Here is a 17,484-nt window from a genome sequence, read left to right as displayed (position 1 = left end):
AATCAGAAACTACTTTGAAAAACTCTACGCCACTAAAAATGAGAACCTGGAAGAAATGGATAAATTCTTGGACTCTTATAATCTTCCACGGTTGAAGGAAGAGGATGTAGCATATCTAAACACCCCCATCACCATTGATGAAATTAAAACAGTAATCAAATGTCTGCCGAAAAACAAAAGCCCAGGTCCAGATGGATTCACTAATGAATTCTATCAAACTTTCCAAGAGGAACTACTGCCAATCTTGGCAAGACTCTTTCATGAAATTGAACAAACAGAAACACTTCCAAATAGCTTTTATGAAGCCAACATCACCTTGATACCTAAACCAGACAGAGACGCTACCAAAAAAGAAAATTACAGACCAATATCACTGATGAATGCAGATGCAAAGATCCTCAACAAAATCCTGGCAAATAGGATTCAATGCCTCGTTAAGAAGATCATCCACTACGATCAAGTAGGTTTCATCCCAGGAATGCAAGGCTGGTTTAACATCCGTAAATCTATCAACATAATACACAACATCAATAACAAGAAAAATAAAAACCACATGATCATATCAATAGATGCAGAGAAAGCATTTGATAAGGTCCAACACCCATTCTTGATCAAAACTCTCAGCAAGATGGGAATGGAGGGAACCTTTCTCAATATAGTGAAGGCCATCTACCACAAGCCAGTGGGAAATATTATCCTCAATGGAGAAAAACTGAAAGCCTTCCCTCTAAATTCTGGCACAAGACAAGGCTGTCCTCTCTCACCACTCCTATTCAACATAGCACTGGAAGTACTTGCTATAGCGATTAGGCAAGAAAAGGATATCAAGGGAATCCAGATAGGAAAGGAAGAAGTCAAGCTCTCACTGTTTGCAGATGACATGATACTCTACTTAGAAAACCCTAAAGACTCTATCAAAAAGCTTCTAGAAACAATAGACTCATATAGCAAGGTGGCAGGCTACAAAATTAACACACAAAAATCAATGGCCTTTCTATATACCAATAGTAATAAGGATGAAATGGACATTAAGAAAACAACCCCATTCACAATAGTGCCACACAAACTGAAATATCTTGGAATCAACTTGACTAAATATGTGAAGGACCTATACAAAGAAAACTATAAAACTCTGCTCCAAGAAATAAGAGAGGACACACGGAAATGGAAACGCATACCCTGCTCATGGATTGGCAGGATTAACATCATCAAAATGTCAATACTCCCCAAGGCATTATACAGATTTAATGCCATCCCTCTAAAGATACCCATGACATTCTTCAAAGAAGTGGATCAGACACTTTTGAAATTCATTTGGAACAATAAACACCCTCGAATAGCTAAAGCAATCATTGGGAAAAAGAATATGGGAGGAATTACTTTTCCCAACTTTAAACTGTACTACAAAGCAACAGTTATCAAAACAGCATGGTATTGGAATAAGGATAGGTCCTCAGATCAGTGGAATAGGCTTGAATACTCAGAAAATGTTTCCCAGAGATACAACCATCTAATTTTTGATAAAGGAGCAGGAAATCCTAAATGGAGCAGGGAAAGCCTCTTCAACAAGTGGTGTTGGCACAATTGGATAGCCACTTGCAAAAAATTAAACTTAGACCCCCAGCTAACATCATGTACAAAGGTAAAATCCAAATGGATTAAAGACCTTGATATCAGCCCCAAAACCATAAGATATATAGAACAGCACATAGGCAAAACACTACAGGACATTACAGGCATCTTCAAGGAGGAAACTGCACTCTCCAAGCAAGTGAAAGCAGAGATTAACAGATGGGAATATATTAAGCTGAGAAGCTTCTGCACCTCAAAGGAAATAGTGCCCAGGATACAAGAGCCCCCCACTGAGTGGGAGAAACTATTCACCCAATACCCATCAGATAAGGGGCTAATCTCCAAAATATACAAGGCACTGACAGAACTTTACAAGAAAAAAACATCTAACCCCATCAAAAAATGGGGAGAAGAAATGAACAGACACTTTGACAAAGAAGAAATACACATGGCCAAAAGACACATGAAAAAATGTTCCACATCACTAATCATCAGGGAGATGCAAATCAAAACAACGATGAGATACCACCTCACACCCCAGAGAATGGCACACATCACAAATAATGAGAATCAACAGTGTTGGCGGGGATGTGGAGAGAAAGGAACTCTTATCCACTGCTTGTGGGAATGCAGTCTAGTTCAACCTTTATGGAAAGCGATATGGAGATTCCTCCAAAAACTGGAAATCGAGCTCCCATACGATCCAGCTATACCACTCCTAGGAATATACCCTAGGAACACAAAAATACAATACAAAAACCCCTTCCTTACACCTATATTCATTGCAGCTCTATTTACCATAGCAAGACTCTGGAAACAACCAAGATGCCCTTCAACAGACGAATGGCTAAAGAAACTGTGGTACATATACACAATGGAATATTATGCAGCTGTCAGGAGAGATGAAGTCATGAAATTTTCCTATACATGGATGTACATGGAATCTACTATGCTGAGTGAAATAAGTCAGAGAGAGAGAGAAAAACGCAGAATGGTCTCACTCATCTATGGGTTTTAAGAAAAATGAAAGACACCCTTGTAATAATAATTTTCAGACACAAAAGAGAAAAGAGCTGGAAGTTCCAGCTCACCTCAGGAAGCTCACCACAAAGAGTGATGAGTTTAGTTAGAGAAATAACTACATTTTGAACTGTCCTAATATTGAGAATGTATGAGGGAAATGTAGAGCCTGTTTAGGGTACAGGCGGGGGTTGGGTGGGGAGGAGGGAGATTTGGGACTTGGGTGATGGGAATGTTGCACTGGTGATGGGTGGTGTTCCTTTTATGACTGTAACCCAAACACAATCATGTATGTAATCAAGGTGTTTAAATAAAAAAAAATTATGCATAAAAAAAAATAAAAAAATTAAAAAAAAAAAAGAAACGTCAGCATGGTGATAAGAATAGGAAAACAGAGAAGTATCTCAATGGTTAGAAATTACTGAAAATTTTATCAAGACAATATATAATTCCAATTTCTAACATTGAAATGTTTGCTATTGTTATTTGCAGGTTCAGGCTCATGTCGCTTTAGTTACTCAGATCCCAACATCATTGTGTCATATGCCAAGAATAATACAGCAGACTGGATTCAACTTGAGAATATCAGGTTTGTAATCATTTGAAGTGTTTTCTTTTTATTTTGTTTTTGGGTCACTCCTTGCTTTGCTCAGGTGTGACTCCTGACTCTGCCCTTAGGAATTATGCCTGGTGATGCTCAGAAAATCATAGAGATGCCTGGATTGAACCTGGATAGGCCACATTATTGGAAAATCCACTCTGCTTTTACTCTGCTTCTTCCTTTAACTAAAGTAGTTTCTCAAATTCTGATGCAAGTGGCAGGTTTCCCACTATTTTCCTTCATTATACCACTGACTTGATTCTTTACAGTTAAAAACAATCTAGTTGTTAATTATGTTGGATTTCATGGATTCACATATTAACTATTCTATTTGACAAAGATACAATTAAGTATCATTTTCCATTCACATGGAAATTATGTGAATTTTGTTTCATTTTTGTTAAAAGAGCAGTTGGGGTCATAATGATGTTCTTTATGATAACATTCTTCACGAAATCACATCTCCAGCCATTTTTCGAGCTGACTTCTATAATGGCTTGGTTAATAAATCCTAGAAATATATCAGGTTACTGATTATATTTCTTCCAGTCTGTGCTGTTGATGCACTGGGTGTTTTTTGTTTTGTTTTGTTTTGTTTTGTTTTTGTCTTGCAGGGTATTAGGAGGTGTAGGTTACACCCATCAATGCTCAGAGGTTATTCCTAGCTCTGTGCTCAGGAATCACCCCTGAGGAATTCAGGGAACCACATGGGATGTCAAAAATCAAAACCAGGTTGGAAAAAAATGGGTTGGCTACATCAAAATAAGCCTCTTACCCACTGTGCTACTGCTCTGGCCCTGGTTCTGGGATTTTTACATCTTATTCTAAGCTCTAACATTTCCATTCTTTCACAAATTTTACTATCATAATTTTAGTGTTACTTGTAATCATTTGTTCTATTACCTTTATTTTTATTTTAATAAATCTATAATAAAATTAATTTTTTATTGTGACTGAAGTTCATTACACAGAATTATTTACAATACATAGTGACAATGAATGAAGGGCATTCCCACCAAAATTAATTTTTTATTTTAAATTTATTTAAAGAAAATGGTTCACATAGCTTGCATAATTGATCATAATACATTTATTTCCAGATAAGTGAAAGCAAAGTTATTGAAAAATATAGAATAAAAAGGAAGAGAAGAAAATTAAGTAAAGAAAGAAAGAAACAAAGAAAGAAACAATGTGCAAGCACATTGTGAAATGAAGTCATTAATACGATGGCAGAAGGTTTAGTAAGTTCTTGTTATTAGCTGTCTAGTAGTTAAATTGGTGTGTTCCTATAGGGAGGACAGCATAAAACAGATGTAGTTGTCCAGAGATTCAAAACACTATTAATGATATGTTGACTTTTAGGGGCATTTACTCAGCTTCCAGACCTCCTGGAAAAAGAAAGATTTGGAGGAGGGTACCCACATATACTTTGAAACCCCCCTTGTGATACCAGCCCCCAAACTGGCGATCCTGAAGTTTGTTCAGATTGATGTCCCTTAAGGGAATCATAGAGGGTCAGTGATGAGGCAGGGCCATTGAGAAAATAATGATTGTGGGTACTGGAGACAGCAGGCATGGCTTCTACAAGGTAGAGACTTGGCCCACCCTCTTCTCCAGAGATGGCCAGCTTTCTGCTGTATGGACGAGTGTACCCATGATCCTTCAGGGCTCAGTTTACATCTCATTTGAGATCAGAGTGAGTCTATGGAGCTAGTGGTGCTTGAAGTTCAGGCAAGTTTAAAGTAAGTTGATTAAATAAGCAAAACTGTTTGATTTACTACTTATATACCAGTAAAAAATAAATTCAAAACTTATGCTTACTTTCAGACATTGTACAATAAAAAGAATAAATATCTTAAATTTTTATGAAGTTGTTATTCTGATTGATTTAGGTTATAAATCAGTATGATGCAAATAGAACTTTTTTTTATCCATTTGTGATAGTTTTCTTTTTTGTGTTATTTTCCTTCCCGTGTCTTCATCTTGAAATAATCGTGATTTATTTAGGTGATAAAAATAAATATTATGTTCTTAACCTTAAGCCAACTGTCCAGAGTTTCTAGTAGTATTGCAAAAACTTTTCAGATGTCAAATGAAAATCACTGAGAACGTGATTTCAATCCAAAATCACTGTGAAAAGTGATTCCAACCCATGGAATCTATTATATTATCTGTCACAGTGTAGAAAAACATGTAATTTATAGACTTATAGACTTATAACCACCTTCTGTCATATTATGCCAGTTTTATTTTATTTCCCACTCATTATGCTAGTTTTATAACACTATTTTTCATTTGTTTTTATTTTCTAGTAGTTACTATGAAGATATATCCATATTAAGAAATTATTAACATAGATGACTATAAGAAATGAGCATAGTATTAAATATATACATATCCATAACTTTTTCTTCTAAGAGTTATATAATATAACAAATTATAGTAGCTCTTCCTTGCTGAAAAAAAAACCTAGCACCATTTTTACATAGCAAACATAACTATATACATGTATTTAAATAGTAGAGGGAACACATTCAGCTGATTACATTGATTATGGGAGGCCTTCCTGGTATTGTTCAGGGTTATTCCTGATTTGGCACTCAGTTATCACTTGTGGCAGTGCTCAGGAGAAACACATGGGATGCCAGGGATTGAACCTGGATTGACTGTGTGCAAGACAAATGCTGTTCCCTCTGTATTATTTCTTTACTTCCCCTACATTAATTGTTTTAACTAAATCAAACTTTTGCTTTTAAATTAACAACTGTCATTCATTTGCACCTATTTTGAAACCTTTATGAAACTTGAGGCTTGAGCCATATCAACAGCAATAAGGAAATTCAATAGTGATTACGGCATTTGCCTTGCAAACAACTGATCCAGGACCAACCTGGATAAGATCCCTGGCATCCTATATAGTTCCCAAGCCTGCCAGGAATGATTTCTGAATGCAGAGCCAGGAGTAAACCCTGAGCACTGGCTGTGGCCCCAGAAAACCAAAAATTCAAACCGACCTCAAAATAACCATTTTTGAAACTAAAAATATAATCATTCTGACATATTTTAAAAGGAAAGGCAGCTGGCTATCTCTAAAGTTAAGGTTTACCATCTATTACCTACACTAACAATTCTATTGACATAAATGTGCTTCATCTGATGAATAAGAACTGTGTCTTTTTTCTAATTCTTTCAAAAGAGATTTTATAGTCATCCCAGGGAACTAGTAGTTTCTATTTTAGTGACATTTTTAATCTTGCCTAAAGATATCATTTTTACTGTACTATATTTCTACTTTGTTAAAATAAAATGTTTAATAAAATCTTTATTATGTGGTAGAAAGGCCTAGGTTCTCAAAGATAAAATATAAATATCATTATGCTATATCATATTTTAATAATTTATTTGCATGAATTTTAAATTTCTTAGTGATCACATTGACCTCTCATGGAAAATGTCATTTTCATATAGGCTAAACAATAAAAATGTACCTGACTTCTAGAAATAAGTATTATATTAAACTAGTTATGAATGAACACAGATGCAAAGATCATCAACAAAATTCTAGCAAATAGGATCCAGTAGCTCATCAAGAAGGTAGAATTCATTTCAATTCGAGGATGGTTCAACATATGCAAGTCAATCAATTTAATACACTATATCAACAAAAGAAATATTAAAAGTCTTATGATCATATCAATAGATGCATAGAAAGCATTTGATAAGGTCCAACACCTATTCATGATAAAAACTCTCAAGATGGAAATGGAAGAAACTTTTCTCAATATAGTCAGGGCCATTTATCACAGCCCTTGGCAGATATTCTGCTCGATGGGGAAAAACTTCAAAGAGGTTTTAAAGAAGATTATAGATTTTTTTTCTAAAATCTGGCACAAGACAAGGCTGTCCTTTCTCACCACTCTTATTAAGCATAATAGGGAAATCTTTGCCATAGCAATTAGGCAAGAAAAAGATAACAAGAGCAATAAGGTAGGAAAGGAAGAAATCAAACTCACTGTTTGAAGATGACATGATATTATATTTAGAAAACCCTAAAGACAAAATGCTTCTCTAAACAGTAGAGTCATATAGCAAAATGGTAAGCTACAACATTAACACATGAAAATCCATGGGTTTCTTATATACAAATTGTCATAGAGAAGAAATAGGCATTAGAATAAACAATCCCATTCACAATAGTACCACAGAAACTCAAATGCCTTGGAATCAACTTAACTAAAGAAGTGAAAGATCTATCCAAACAAAACTCAAAAATATGCTCCAAAATAAAAGAAGACATGTGGAAATGGAGACATGTACCCCACTCATGGATCAAGAGAATTAACATCGTTAAAATGGCAGTACTCCCCAAAGCATTGTACAGATTCAATGCTGCCTCTCTAAGGATACCCATGACATTCAAATAAGTGGATCAAACACTTTTGAAATTCATTTGGAACAATAAACACCCATGAATAGCTAATCAATTCTTAAGAAAAAAAGGTAGGAAGCATTACTTTCCCCAATTTAAAATTGTACTAAAATATATAATCTTTAAAACAGCATAGTATGGGATTAAAGACAGACCCTTGAGACTAAAAGCATCTTCAAGGAGGATAAACCCACTGTCCAAGAAAGCAGATGTAAACATAAACAAATGTAATTTCATTAAACTGAGAAGTCTCTGTACCTCAAAGAAAACATTGTGACAAAAAAAAATACCTATGGATAGGGAGAAACTGTTCACCCAAAACCTATGAGGGCCAAATCTCTAAAACATACAAGGTATTGACAGAACTCAACAAGAAAAACACACCTAATCTCATCAAAAAATGGAGAGAACAAATAGAAATTTCATCAAAGAAAAAATACAATTGGCCAAGGCACATGAAAAATGCTCCATGTAGGGGCTGGAGTAGTGGTGCAGTGGTAGGGTGTTGGCCTTGCACGCGGCTGACCTAGGACATTCTGCAGTTCGATCCCCCAGCAACTCATGGGGTCCCCCAAGCCAGGAGCAATTTCTGAGCACGTAGCCAGGAGTAACCCTTGGTGTCACCAGGTGTGGCCAAAAACAAACAAACAAACAAAAAGAGTCCATGTCATCCATCACCAGGGAGATGCAAATAAAAACAATGATGAGTTATCATTTCACACCACAAACCCTGGCACACATCACAAAGAACAAGAACATCTGATGATCCAGTGCAGGCATGGATACAGGGAGAATGAAACTTTCATTCACTGCTAGTGGGAACGATGTCTAGTCCAGCCTTTTTGGAAAACAATATGGATATTCCTCAAGAAACTAGAAATTTTGCTTCCATATGATTCAGCAATAACACTCCTAGGGATAACCTAGGAACACAAAAACACAATACAGAAATTCCTTCTGCACTCATATATTCATAGGAGCATTATTTACAAATCTGGAAGCAAACCAGGTGCCAACAACAAATGAGTGGCTAAAGAAATGATGCTATATTGGCACAATGAAATACTATGCATCTGTTAAGAAAAATGAAGTCATTAAATTTGCCTATACATGTATGGACATGTAGACTATTATGTTGAGTGAAATGAGCCAGAGGAGAGGTATAGACATAGAATAATTTCACTCAATGCCAGGAGTAATGTGTGTGTGTGTGCGTGTGTATGTGTGTGTGTGTGTGTGTGTGTGTGTGTGTGTGTGTAGTACTAATATCCAGAAACAATAGAAATGAGGTCCGGGAGGACCAGCCCATGATATGAAGCTTGTAACAAAGAGCAGTGAGTGCAGTTATAGCACTAACTGCAATGGCAATGATAGTGAAAGAGAGAGGTAGAATGCCTGTACCAGAGAAAGCATGAGGGTGGGGAGTAGGAAGTAAAATGGGGGACTTGGTGATGGAAAAATCACATGGTAAGTGTATATTCTATGACTGAACACAAACCATGAACATTTCTATAATTGTGGTGTTTAAATAAATAAGTTATTAAAAATAATAAAGTTAACATTACTGGTGCTAGAGAAATTACACAGCAGGTAGAGCACTTGCCTTGCATGCAGTCAATCAAGATTCGTTCTCCAGCATTCTATTTAGTCCCCAAGCATCACCAAAAGTAATTCCTGAGGGTGGATTGGAGGTAAGAGGTAATAAGGGAGGGTGAGGGAAACTGGGGACTAAGGTGGGTTTATTATGACAATGATAGTTGGGACTAATCACTTTGGACAAGAAATTGGTACTGAAAGGATAAAGTGATATGCATGCTACCCCTTGACTAACAATAGTGCAAATCTGGTGAAGGGGGATATTCTCTTTATGACTGAAAACCCAACTATAAACATGCTTATACATACATATATATATATATATATACAATAGTGAAACCACACACACACTATATATATATTGTTTTATATATATTGTTTTATATATATATATATATATATATATAAGCAATAGTGCAAACCACAGTGTCAAAAAGGAAAGAGAGAGATAGAGAAGCAAAATGCCTGCCCCAGAGATAGGTGGGGTGGGGGATGGGAGAGAAGGTTGGTAGTAAAAGTGTACTGGAGAAGGGTGGTATACATTCTGTGACTGAAATGCAACTATGAACAATTTTGTAGTCATGATACTTAAATAATAAATTTTAAAAAAGATTGTAGGGGCTGAAGAGATAGGAGAGCAAGTAGGGCAAGTAGGGCCTTGTAAGCAGCCAACCCAGCTTCAATTCCTGGTATTCCATATGGTCCTCCAAGCCCACCAGGAGTGATTCCTGAGAGTAGAGCCAGGAGTAATTCTTGAATATCACCGGATGTGGCTCAAAAACAAAGCAAAAGAATAAAGATAGTCTAGTTTCTAGTTTTTCTCCTTTTGTTTTTAAGTAACTGATTTAAATGGTATCCTTTATGTCCCAATCTATTCTAAATATACTTGGAGTTTTTAAAAAAAAAAATGAATGCCATTCTATGCTCATCATTTCTTATATAAAGCTATATTAAAAAAGCTATATATAAAAATTATTTTAAAAAAAGAGATAGCATGGAGGGAAGGTGTTTGCCTTGCATGCAGAAGGTCAGTGGTTTGAATCCCAGCATCCCATATGGTCCCCCAAGCCTTCCAGGAGCGATTTCTGAGTGTGTAGAGCCAGGATGTAACCCCTGAGTGCTGCTGAGTGTGACCCAAAAATAAATAAATAAATAAATAAATCTCTTGAAAACAGTCATCTACATAAACATCTTAATAGCCACATGCATTAGATTTATGTAGCATTATATTTAATTGTCACGCATTAGTTAGTGAAACTATAACCTTAATTTAAAAATAAAGTTTATTTTTAAAAAGAAAAAGTGAACATTGTTGAACTTTATTGCACCACCAGTTCTTACCAATTCTCATTCACTTTTATTCCAGAGCACCTTCCAATGTCAGCACAATTATCCATATCCTCTACCTCCCTGAAGATGCCAAAGGAGAGAATGTTCAGTTTCAATGGAAGCAGGAAAATCTCCACGTAGGTGAAGTGTATGAAGCCTGCTGGGCCTTGGATAATATCCTGGTCATCAATTCAGCTCACAGACAAGTCATTTTAGAAGATAGTCTTGATCCAGTAGACACAGGAAACTGGCTTTTCTTCCCAGGAGCTACAATTAAGGTTTGGTTCCTCTTTTGTTCCTTCTCCATCTCTTCAAACCTAAAATTTAATTAACCAATGTGTACAGTGATAATTAATTTACAAAAAAAATACTGCTAAAGAAAAAGGCAACATTCAGGACCGGACCGGTGGCGCAAAGCAGTAAGGCATCTGCCTTGTGTGTGTTAGCCTAGGAAAGACCACAGTTCAATTCCCCACTGGCATCCCATATGGTTCCCCAAGCTAGGAGCGATTTCTGAGTGCATAGCCAGGAGTAACCCCTGAGCGCCAGGGGTGTGGCCGGGGGGGGGGGGGGAAGGGAGAGAGACAAAGGCGACATTCTTATTTATCTTAAACTGATTTTTAGGGTGGAAAGTTATTAATAGTAAAGAACTTATTTTTTTCACCAATTCAGCAAGTATTTTTGAGGATTCACTATGTCTGTACAGGTTGTAACCACAAAAATAGATATGTTTCTTCAGTTCACATGCTGTCCAAATAGTTGGCCATTGGACATGTCAACTTGCAAATACAAATCAGAAATGTAGTGTTCTTTGAAAGTTAAAAAGAGCTATGGAAATTCAATATACAGTACCAAATTCAGACTTTAAGAATTAAGAAGTCTATTTAAAGTAGGGAATCTATGCAAGATTGGAGGGTAACTTAGAGCCAGACAGGGGTAATATTTTTTCTAGAAAATCAGAAGTCTTGGACAATGTTCAAATAGTTACCTAACAGATTTAGAGTTGAGACTGTTAGGATGAGCTGGGATGGTTAAGTCTGGGCAAGAATTTAAAGGTCCTTACATGCTGATATTGAGTTTGGGAGGTGACAGGAATCAGTTAAGGGCTTTAATACAAAATCAATATTATTTTATCTTTGAAGGCTGAGAATGGAATGAACCAAAAACATTGTGTACGTGGAGAACATAGTTTGGTATCATATCATGTCAGTTAAGTTACAGGGAAGTAAATAAGAAAAATAAGTGAATTTTAAGAATTTTTTCATAGGAATTGAATATTAGGGCATGGTTGAAATGATAAAAGGATGGTAGGCATGGGAACAGTGGAAAAACATTGGTACCATCCGTAAACAAAATGCAAAAGAATAAATAAGTCTGCAATAATGGATGAATCCACATTGAACATACTGATCTTGATAATCTAGGGGCAAACAAGAAGAAATATTTGGTGGGGTTAGAATATTTGATAAATTATATCCAAATTGTGTTGTTACCAGTATTTCAAAAGACAATTATCAATTCCATTAAGCTGAAATCATGAGATTGTATGCTTAAAAAGTGAATGGAATAAAAAAAAACATTATACTAAAGCAATATAAAAATGACTTTAAATCCTTAACTCTTAAATTAATCCTTAACCTTGTAAATTCTCAGTTATGTAAATAAGGCACAGATGCAGTTAGAGAATCTTTTTATTTATTTATTTATTTATTTTTGTTTTTGGGCCACACCCATTTGACGCTCAGGGGTTACTCCTGGCTATGTGCTCAGAAATCGCCCCTAGCTTGGGGGGACCATATGGGACACCGGGGGATCGAACTGTGGTCCGTTCCTTGGCTAGCTCTTGTAAGGCAGACACCTTACCTCTAGCGCCACCTTCCCGGCCCCAGTTAGAGAATCTTTTAATGTGACTCTAGTGTAAAGATTCATCCTGCATGGGAGTGAGTTCACCTGGGGGGGGGGGGGGATGAATAGAATACAAAGATCTAAAATATTCACCTCCTTTTAATAATTTATTTGAATTCTGAAAGAAATTTCAGGATATTTATAATACAAAAACTCCCTGAATCACCATATTCTAGACATTTGACTTTAACTTTAATATAATTGCATCTACTTACTGGATTTATGATTAAATACTATCTATGCTTGGTGTGAGGAGAAAACAAAACACTGAACTTGTGAAAAAGTATTTTGACATAGGCTCTTTAGTCTTGTCCAATTAAAGAGTGTCCTTGAATTCCCTTCATACAGAAAGGCTTAGAAATGAAACTTTATAAAAAATACTCCATGTCATAGCTTACTGTCACTTGATTAAAATAATTCCAGCTGTCATTGTTCAGCATTAGCAAGAAGATTCATAAGCTCGAGAAACTCATGGAGACCTCAGGGTCTGGGATTCACATTTTTTCCCATGATGATCATTAACATTTGATCTCAGTGCCCTTTTCTGTGTAAGTGTACTTTTATGCCTCATTTTGCAGATCATTATACTAATTTAATTAGCTATTTGGCTTTTTAATACATTGCACTTTGGTCTGCCCATGATAAAAATGCATGAAATGTGGTTTTGCTTCAGTGTTAATATTTAATTAAATTATAGCTTTGTGTAAAAATACTTTTGCCTTGAGATCCCTCCCTCTTCTTACTCATAAGCTTGAACAAGTACATATATGAGATTTGTCCAGTGACCTAAACCAACTAAGAAAAAAGTCATTGTAGTAATAATTTATATTTTTATCTTCAATTTGGCTATCAGGTAGTAATTTTTCTATGATTTTTTAAGGAGTTGGGCCATACTCAGTGGGGCTCAGGGATTACTCCTGGCTCTGCTCTTTGGAATCATCCTGGAAGTGCTTAAAGAACTATATAGGATGCTGGAGAATGAACCTGGGCTGGCTGCCTCTTACACTCTATGCTATCTCTCTGGCCCTAATTTTTTTAAACTCAGATAAATGTAAAAATAATCTAAGCCTTTCTTTTAAACTTATTTACATGACCACTCTCTAACTCAAACGTCCAATCATGGAGCGGGGGGGGGGGGGGGTGGAGAATTGGCAGGGAATTGCTCCTGCCATGAAATTTGTAATTCTAAAAGAAAACTTTTCCATTTAAACTATATGAAAATTCCTTTGTTTCTTGATGGTTTCTGTGATAAAAACTGAATTTGATCAATTAGAAAGTATATCTAAAGTGTCTATTTGTTACAGGGAATGTTTTGAATATTTGGACTTTCAAAATTTTGTTCAAATTAAATTATCTTTATTGTTTATTAAAACTCTCCAAGATGTAATCAATTGTTATTTTAATGGCAGTCTAAAATAGGGTGTTCAATTATAAACTAGTTTATTTCTGGAAAAATTTGCACGCACAGATGATTCTCTTTGACACAGTAGGAAAAGCTATTTTTTATTGAGCACTTACTATTCTAGGCACTTACTGTTGCAGGTGGATGTACATATGCTCACACCTACACAGAGGATATCAATCATCTAATGTAAATTTGGCCATTTGCTCCTATAAAAATGGTATATGTTGGCCAGAGTGATAGCACAGGAGTAGGGCATTTGCCTTGCATGCAGCCGACACAGGTCAGACCCAGGTTCAATCCTTGGCATCCCATTTGGTCCCCCGAGTCTGTCAGGAGCGCTTTCTGAGTGCAGAGCCAGGAGTAACACCTGAGTGCCATTGGGTGTGGCCCAAAATCAAACAAAACAATGGTATATTGTTTTATATATATATAGATATGGTACATTGTTTTATATATATATATAAAGAGAACACAGAGTTGTTGAATAACTTATTCAAAATTATACTTCTCAGCAACAACAAAACCAAGATGCAGATGCAAAAATATGACTTCAGAACTTTTGCTCTCAGTTAATACCTGACTTTGCTCTTACTCATAGTTAATGTAGACTGACATGCTTTCCAAATCCACTAAATTATATGGGAGTTTTATTTTTCCCTTCCCTCTCTAGATAAGGTTAAAAACCCTGTGGGGTATTTTCTTTATAGTTTTTTAATTTCATGATTTTATTCCAGCTTTGTTTGATTTGTATTATATGTTCATTACTCCAGATGACTGATGTTTAGACACGAGCTTAAAACATGCAGATCAAATACTGGCCGCTTTCTTCCCTCCTTGTAACAGTTTACTTGGTTTTCTTCATCTTAGTGACTTGCTGACCATCAGGTATTGACTGCATGGACTTAGTGATGTGGATCAGTAATAATGCACTTGCCTGGTAGAATTAGGCCAGGAGATTTCCTCCAGAACACTCCACATGATGAATGCCTAGTGCTAGTCCTAGTGCCTCTGCATTTGTGGTCCCTAGTGCCGTGGTCAAGTTTTAATTCCCTAGCAAATGCCACAACAAGTGTGTTTAAAGGAAATTTAAAGAGATGCAAGTATTAAAGTACTTCCTATAGGGAAAGAATGTCTTTATGCAGTTACCTACACTGGAGGTGAAACAGTAGTGAAATGATAAAGAAAATGAAAGCAATGGTTTGAACTCACCAATCAAGAGACAGGCTGGCAAGATGTATCAGAAAACTGAGCCCAACTTTCTCTTGCAAATCCAATCAGAAAAAACTCAGGCTTAAAGTCAAATGCTGAAAACAATTTAGGGACAGATAATTCCTTTATAATGCCTGGGATAGCGAATTATATTAGATAAAATAGACCCCAAAATTGAAAATACTAAGGACAGGATGCTGAAGGGAGGTAAATTGATATGCATGATACCCTATCAGGAACAATATTGTAAACCACTGTATTTGAGAATGGGGAAATGGGGTGGAGGCAAGACAGAGGGAAGTTGGGGACATTGGTAAAAAGACTGGTGTTGGAACATTGTATGCCTGTAACCTAATCATGAGTAATAATTCATTGATTTAATTAAAAAATTTAAAGACATAAAATAATAAGAAAGTGAAATCAACAGTGCCAATAGCAGATTGTCAAAGAGCTAGTACAAAAGAGGGTTATTAATGGTGTATGACCAATAGGTTAAATGAGCAGAAATGGGGAGTGAAGGATCACTGTGGAAAACAAATATATCCTTTTCCCAGTGACTATTCACTTTTACTCTGACAGCTCTTTTAACCCTGCCCTCTTTGCTTAAAAGGGGCAAGTTCCAAAAGTATTGTAGATCAAAAAGGTTATCTAGTTTCCTCAGCTTCCCATAAAACTCAGTTCAATACCAAATATTACTGGTTACTAACACAGTGAAAACTTCACTCTTCATTCAGAATTTCTGCCCAGATTTAACTGAGCATTCTTTTAGCAGAGAAGAGATAGAGATTTGCTGCTTCTTCCTCCTCATTAACCTCTAAGAAATATAAGGCTCTGAACTCTAGGAATTTCTCCTAGGAAAAAGCACCAGATATTGCTATAAGCTGGAATTGTTTAATTCTTCAGACAGATAAGTAATCAAATATGTGTTTTTCTTGGTCTACCATATGCTCTTTGAAAATATCTCTTACTCCTTACCAGATCTGCAATCTCATAGCTAATGTATTTTCTGGTGTATGTCTGCTTCCTTTCTTGGCCACAGAACTGGGGTTAATTTTTGCAGCTTGTTTCTTCTGAGTTTCTTGCCCCTCTAGGGAGTTCTTGGAGTTGAATCTTAGACAAACTAAGCTCTTACTGTGTGTGTGCATAAGCAAGCCTAGTCTGTGGTAAGCATTCACTTTGGGTTCAATCGGGACAAGAGTGAAAGTTACTGTTTCCTGCCCCATGTTACCCATTTGCCTGCCAGGCATCTCCTGGGCACTAGTTCAAGTCCATAGAGTGTGCCAGGCATGTTACCAACCACATTCAGTAGTCCTATACACTAGACTGGAAGTAAGAACCTTTTTCTCTAACATGTATGTGGTTGGGACTCATATCCCCCTACAACCTTCTAAAGTCTTTCTCTTGTCCAAGCCTACCCATATCAACTTCAGACTTGTGAGTGACTAAACTATTTATCTCCTTTTATTCTGTGTCCTTTTACTTAAACATAGGTTTGGGATATAGGTGGCTGTCAGCTGTTCTATTGGCAATTGAATCAAAACTTTTACTAAACTAGTCATTTTTATAATATTTCCCTGTGCATATGCCTCATTGATAACACATATATAACATATGTTATATAACACACATATATATGTGTTATATATACATATATATGTGTGTGTGTTATATAACAATATATAAATAACACTGCTTTATGCAATTTTATTTTTCTGTCTACCCTGTTAGAGTACTAGCTTTTTATTCCCATAGGCCAGATGAATCATTTCTGAATTCCCAGATTTAGACACATGAAAGATAGTTGGTAGCTCTTAAATAAATGGGTGAAAATCTAGGAAAGAGAAAACAAGATCTATTATGTGAGGAAAAAGATAAAATTTAGAGAACTTGGATGGAGTTGAAAATATTGTGAATGGGACAGAATAGTGCATGACTGATAAGAAAATGTGCTTAACTATCTGAGTTCAAATTTTGGCTCTGCCTTTTATTTACTGAATGATCATGGAAAAAATATTTTATCGCTCAGTTTCTCAGTGTCCTTACCAATAACAATAATAATAATAGTATAGTTGTTGTGATAATTAGGTAAGAATGTTAAACCTATAAAACCATTACTGGCACATAGAAAGGACTTAGTAAGTCCTTTATTTTAATTTTTTTTTTACTTTTATTTAACTTTTTTTTAACTTTATTTTTTTTTACTTTTTCTTTGAAAACTTTGGGAACTAATAGGCTTTGTAAGGAAGCAAATATAGAAGAAATTATTAGCAAGCAAAGGATTAAACTGACAGCACTAATTGTGAGAGGAAAAATGTCATAAGAAAGTAGACATTTTACATATTGTCACACTTATATGTTATTAAAGTAACAGTAAAGTCAAATGCTTTATATTAATTATATTAGACATTATTACCCATA

The 17,484-nt window shown here is 35.8% G+C and overlaps 1 protein-coding gene across 1 annotated transcript in view; it reads left to right on the top strand.

Annotated features, from left to right (window-relative positions):
• Nucleotides 1-17,484, top strand: part of RELN (reelin) — a 548,597-nt gene that overhangs the window by 306,854 nt on the left and 224,259 nt on the right. Inside the window, exons 9-10 of the mRNA XM_049783824.1 lie at nucleotides 3,085-3,181; nucleotides 10,585-10,825. Of these exons, the coding sequence (XP_049639781.1) occupies nucleotides 3,085-3,181; nucleotides 10,585-10,825 (338 nt within the window). The remainder of the gene's footprint in view (nucleotides 1-3,084; nucleotides 3,182-10,584; nucleotides 10,826-17,484) is intronic.

Source organism: Suncus etruscus, chromosome 1 (genome assembly GCF_024139225.1).
Source record: "Suncus etruscus isolate mSunEtr1 chromosome 1, mSunEtr1.pri.cur, whole genome shotgun sequence".
NCBI classification, from domain to species: domain Eukaryota; kingdom Metazoa; phylum Chordata; class Mammalia; order Eulipotyphla; family Soricidae; genus Suncus; species Suncus etruscus.
The sequence above is the reverse complement of the archived record's forward strand: the minus strand, read 5'-3'. Positions and strand labels throughout refer to the sequence as shown.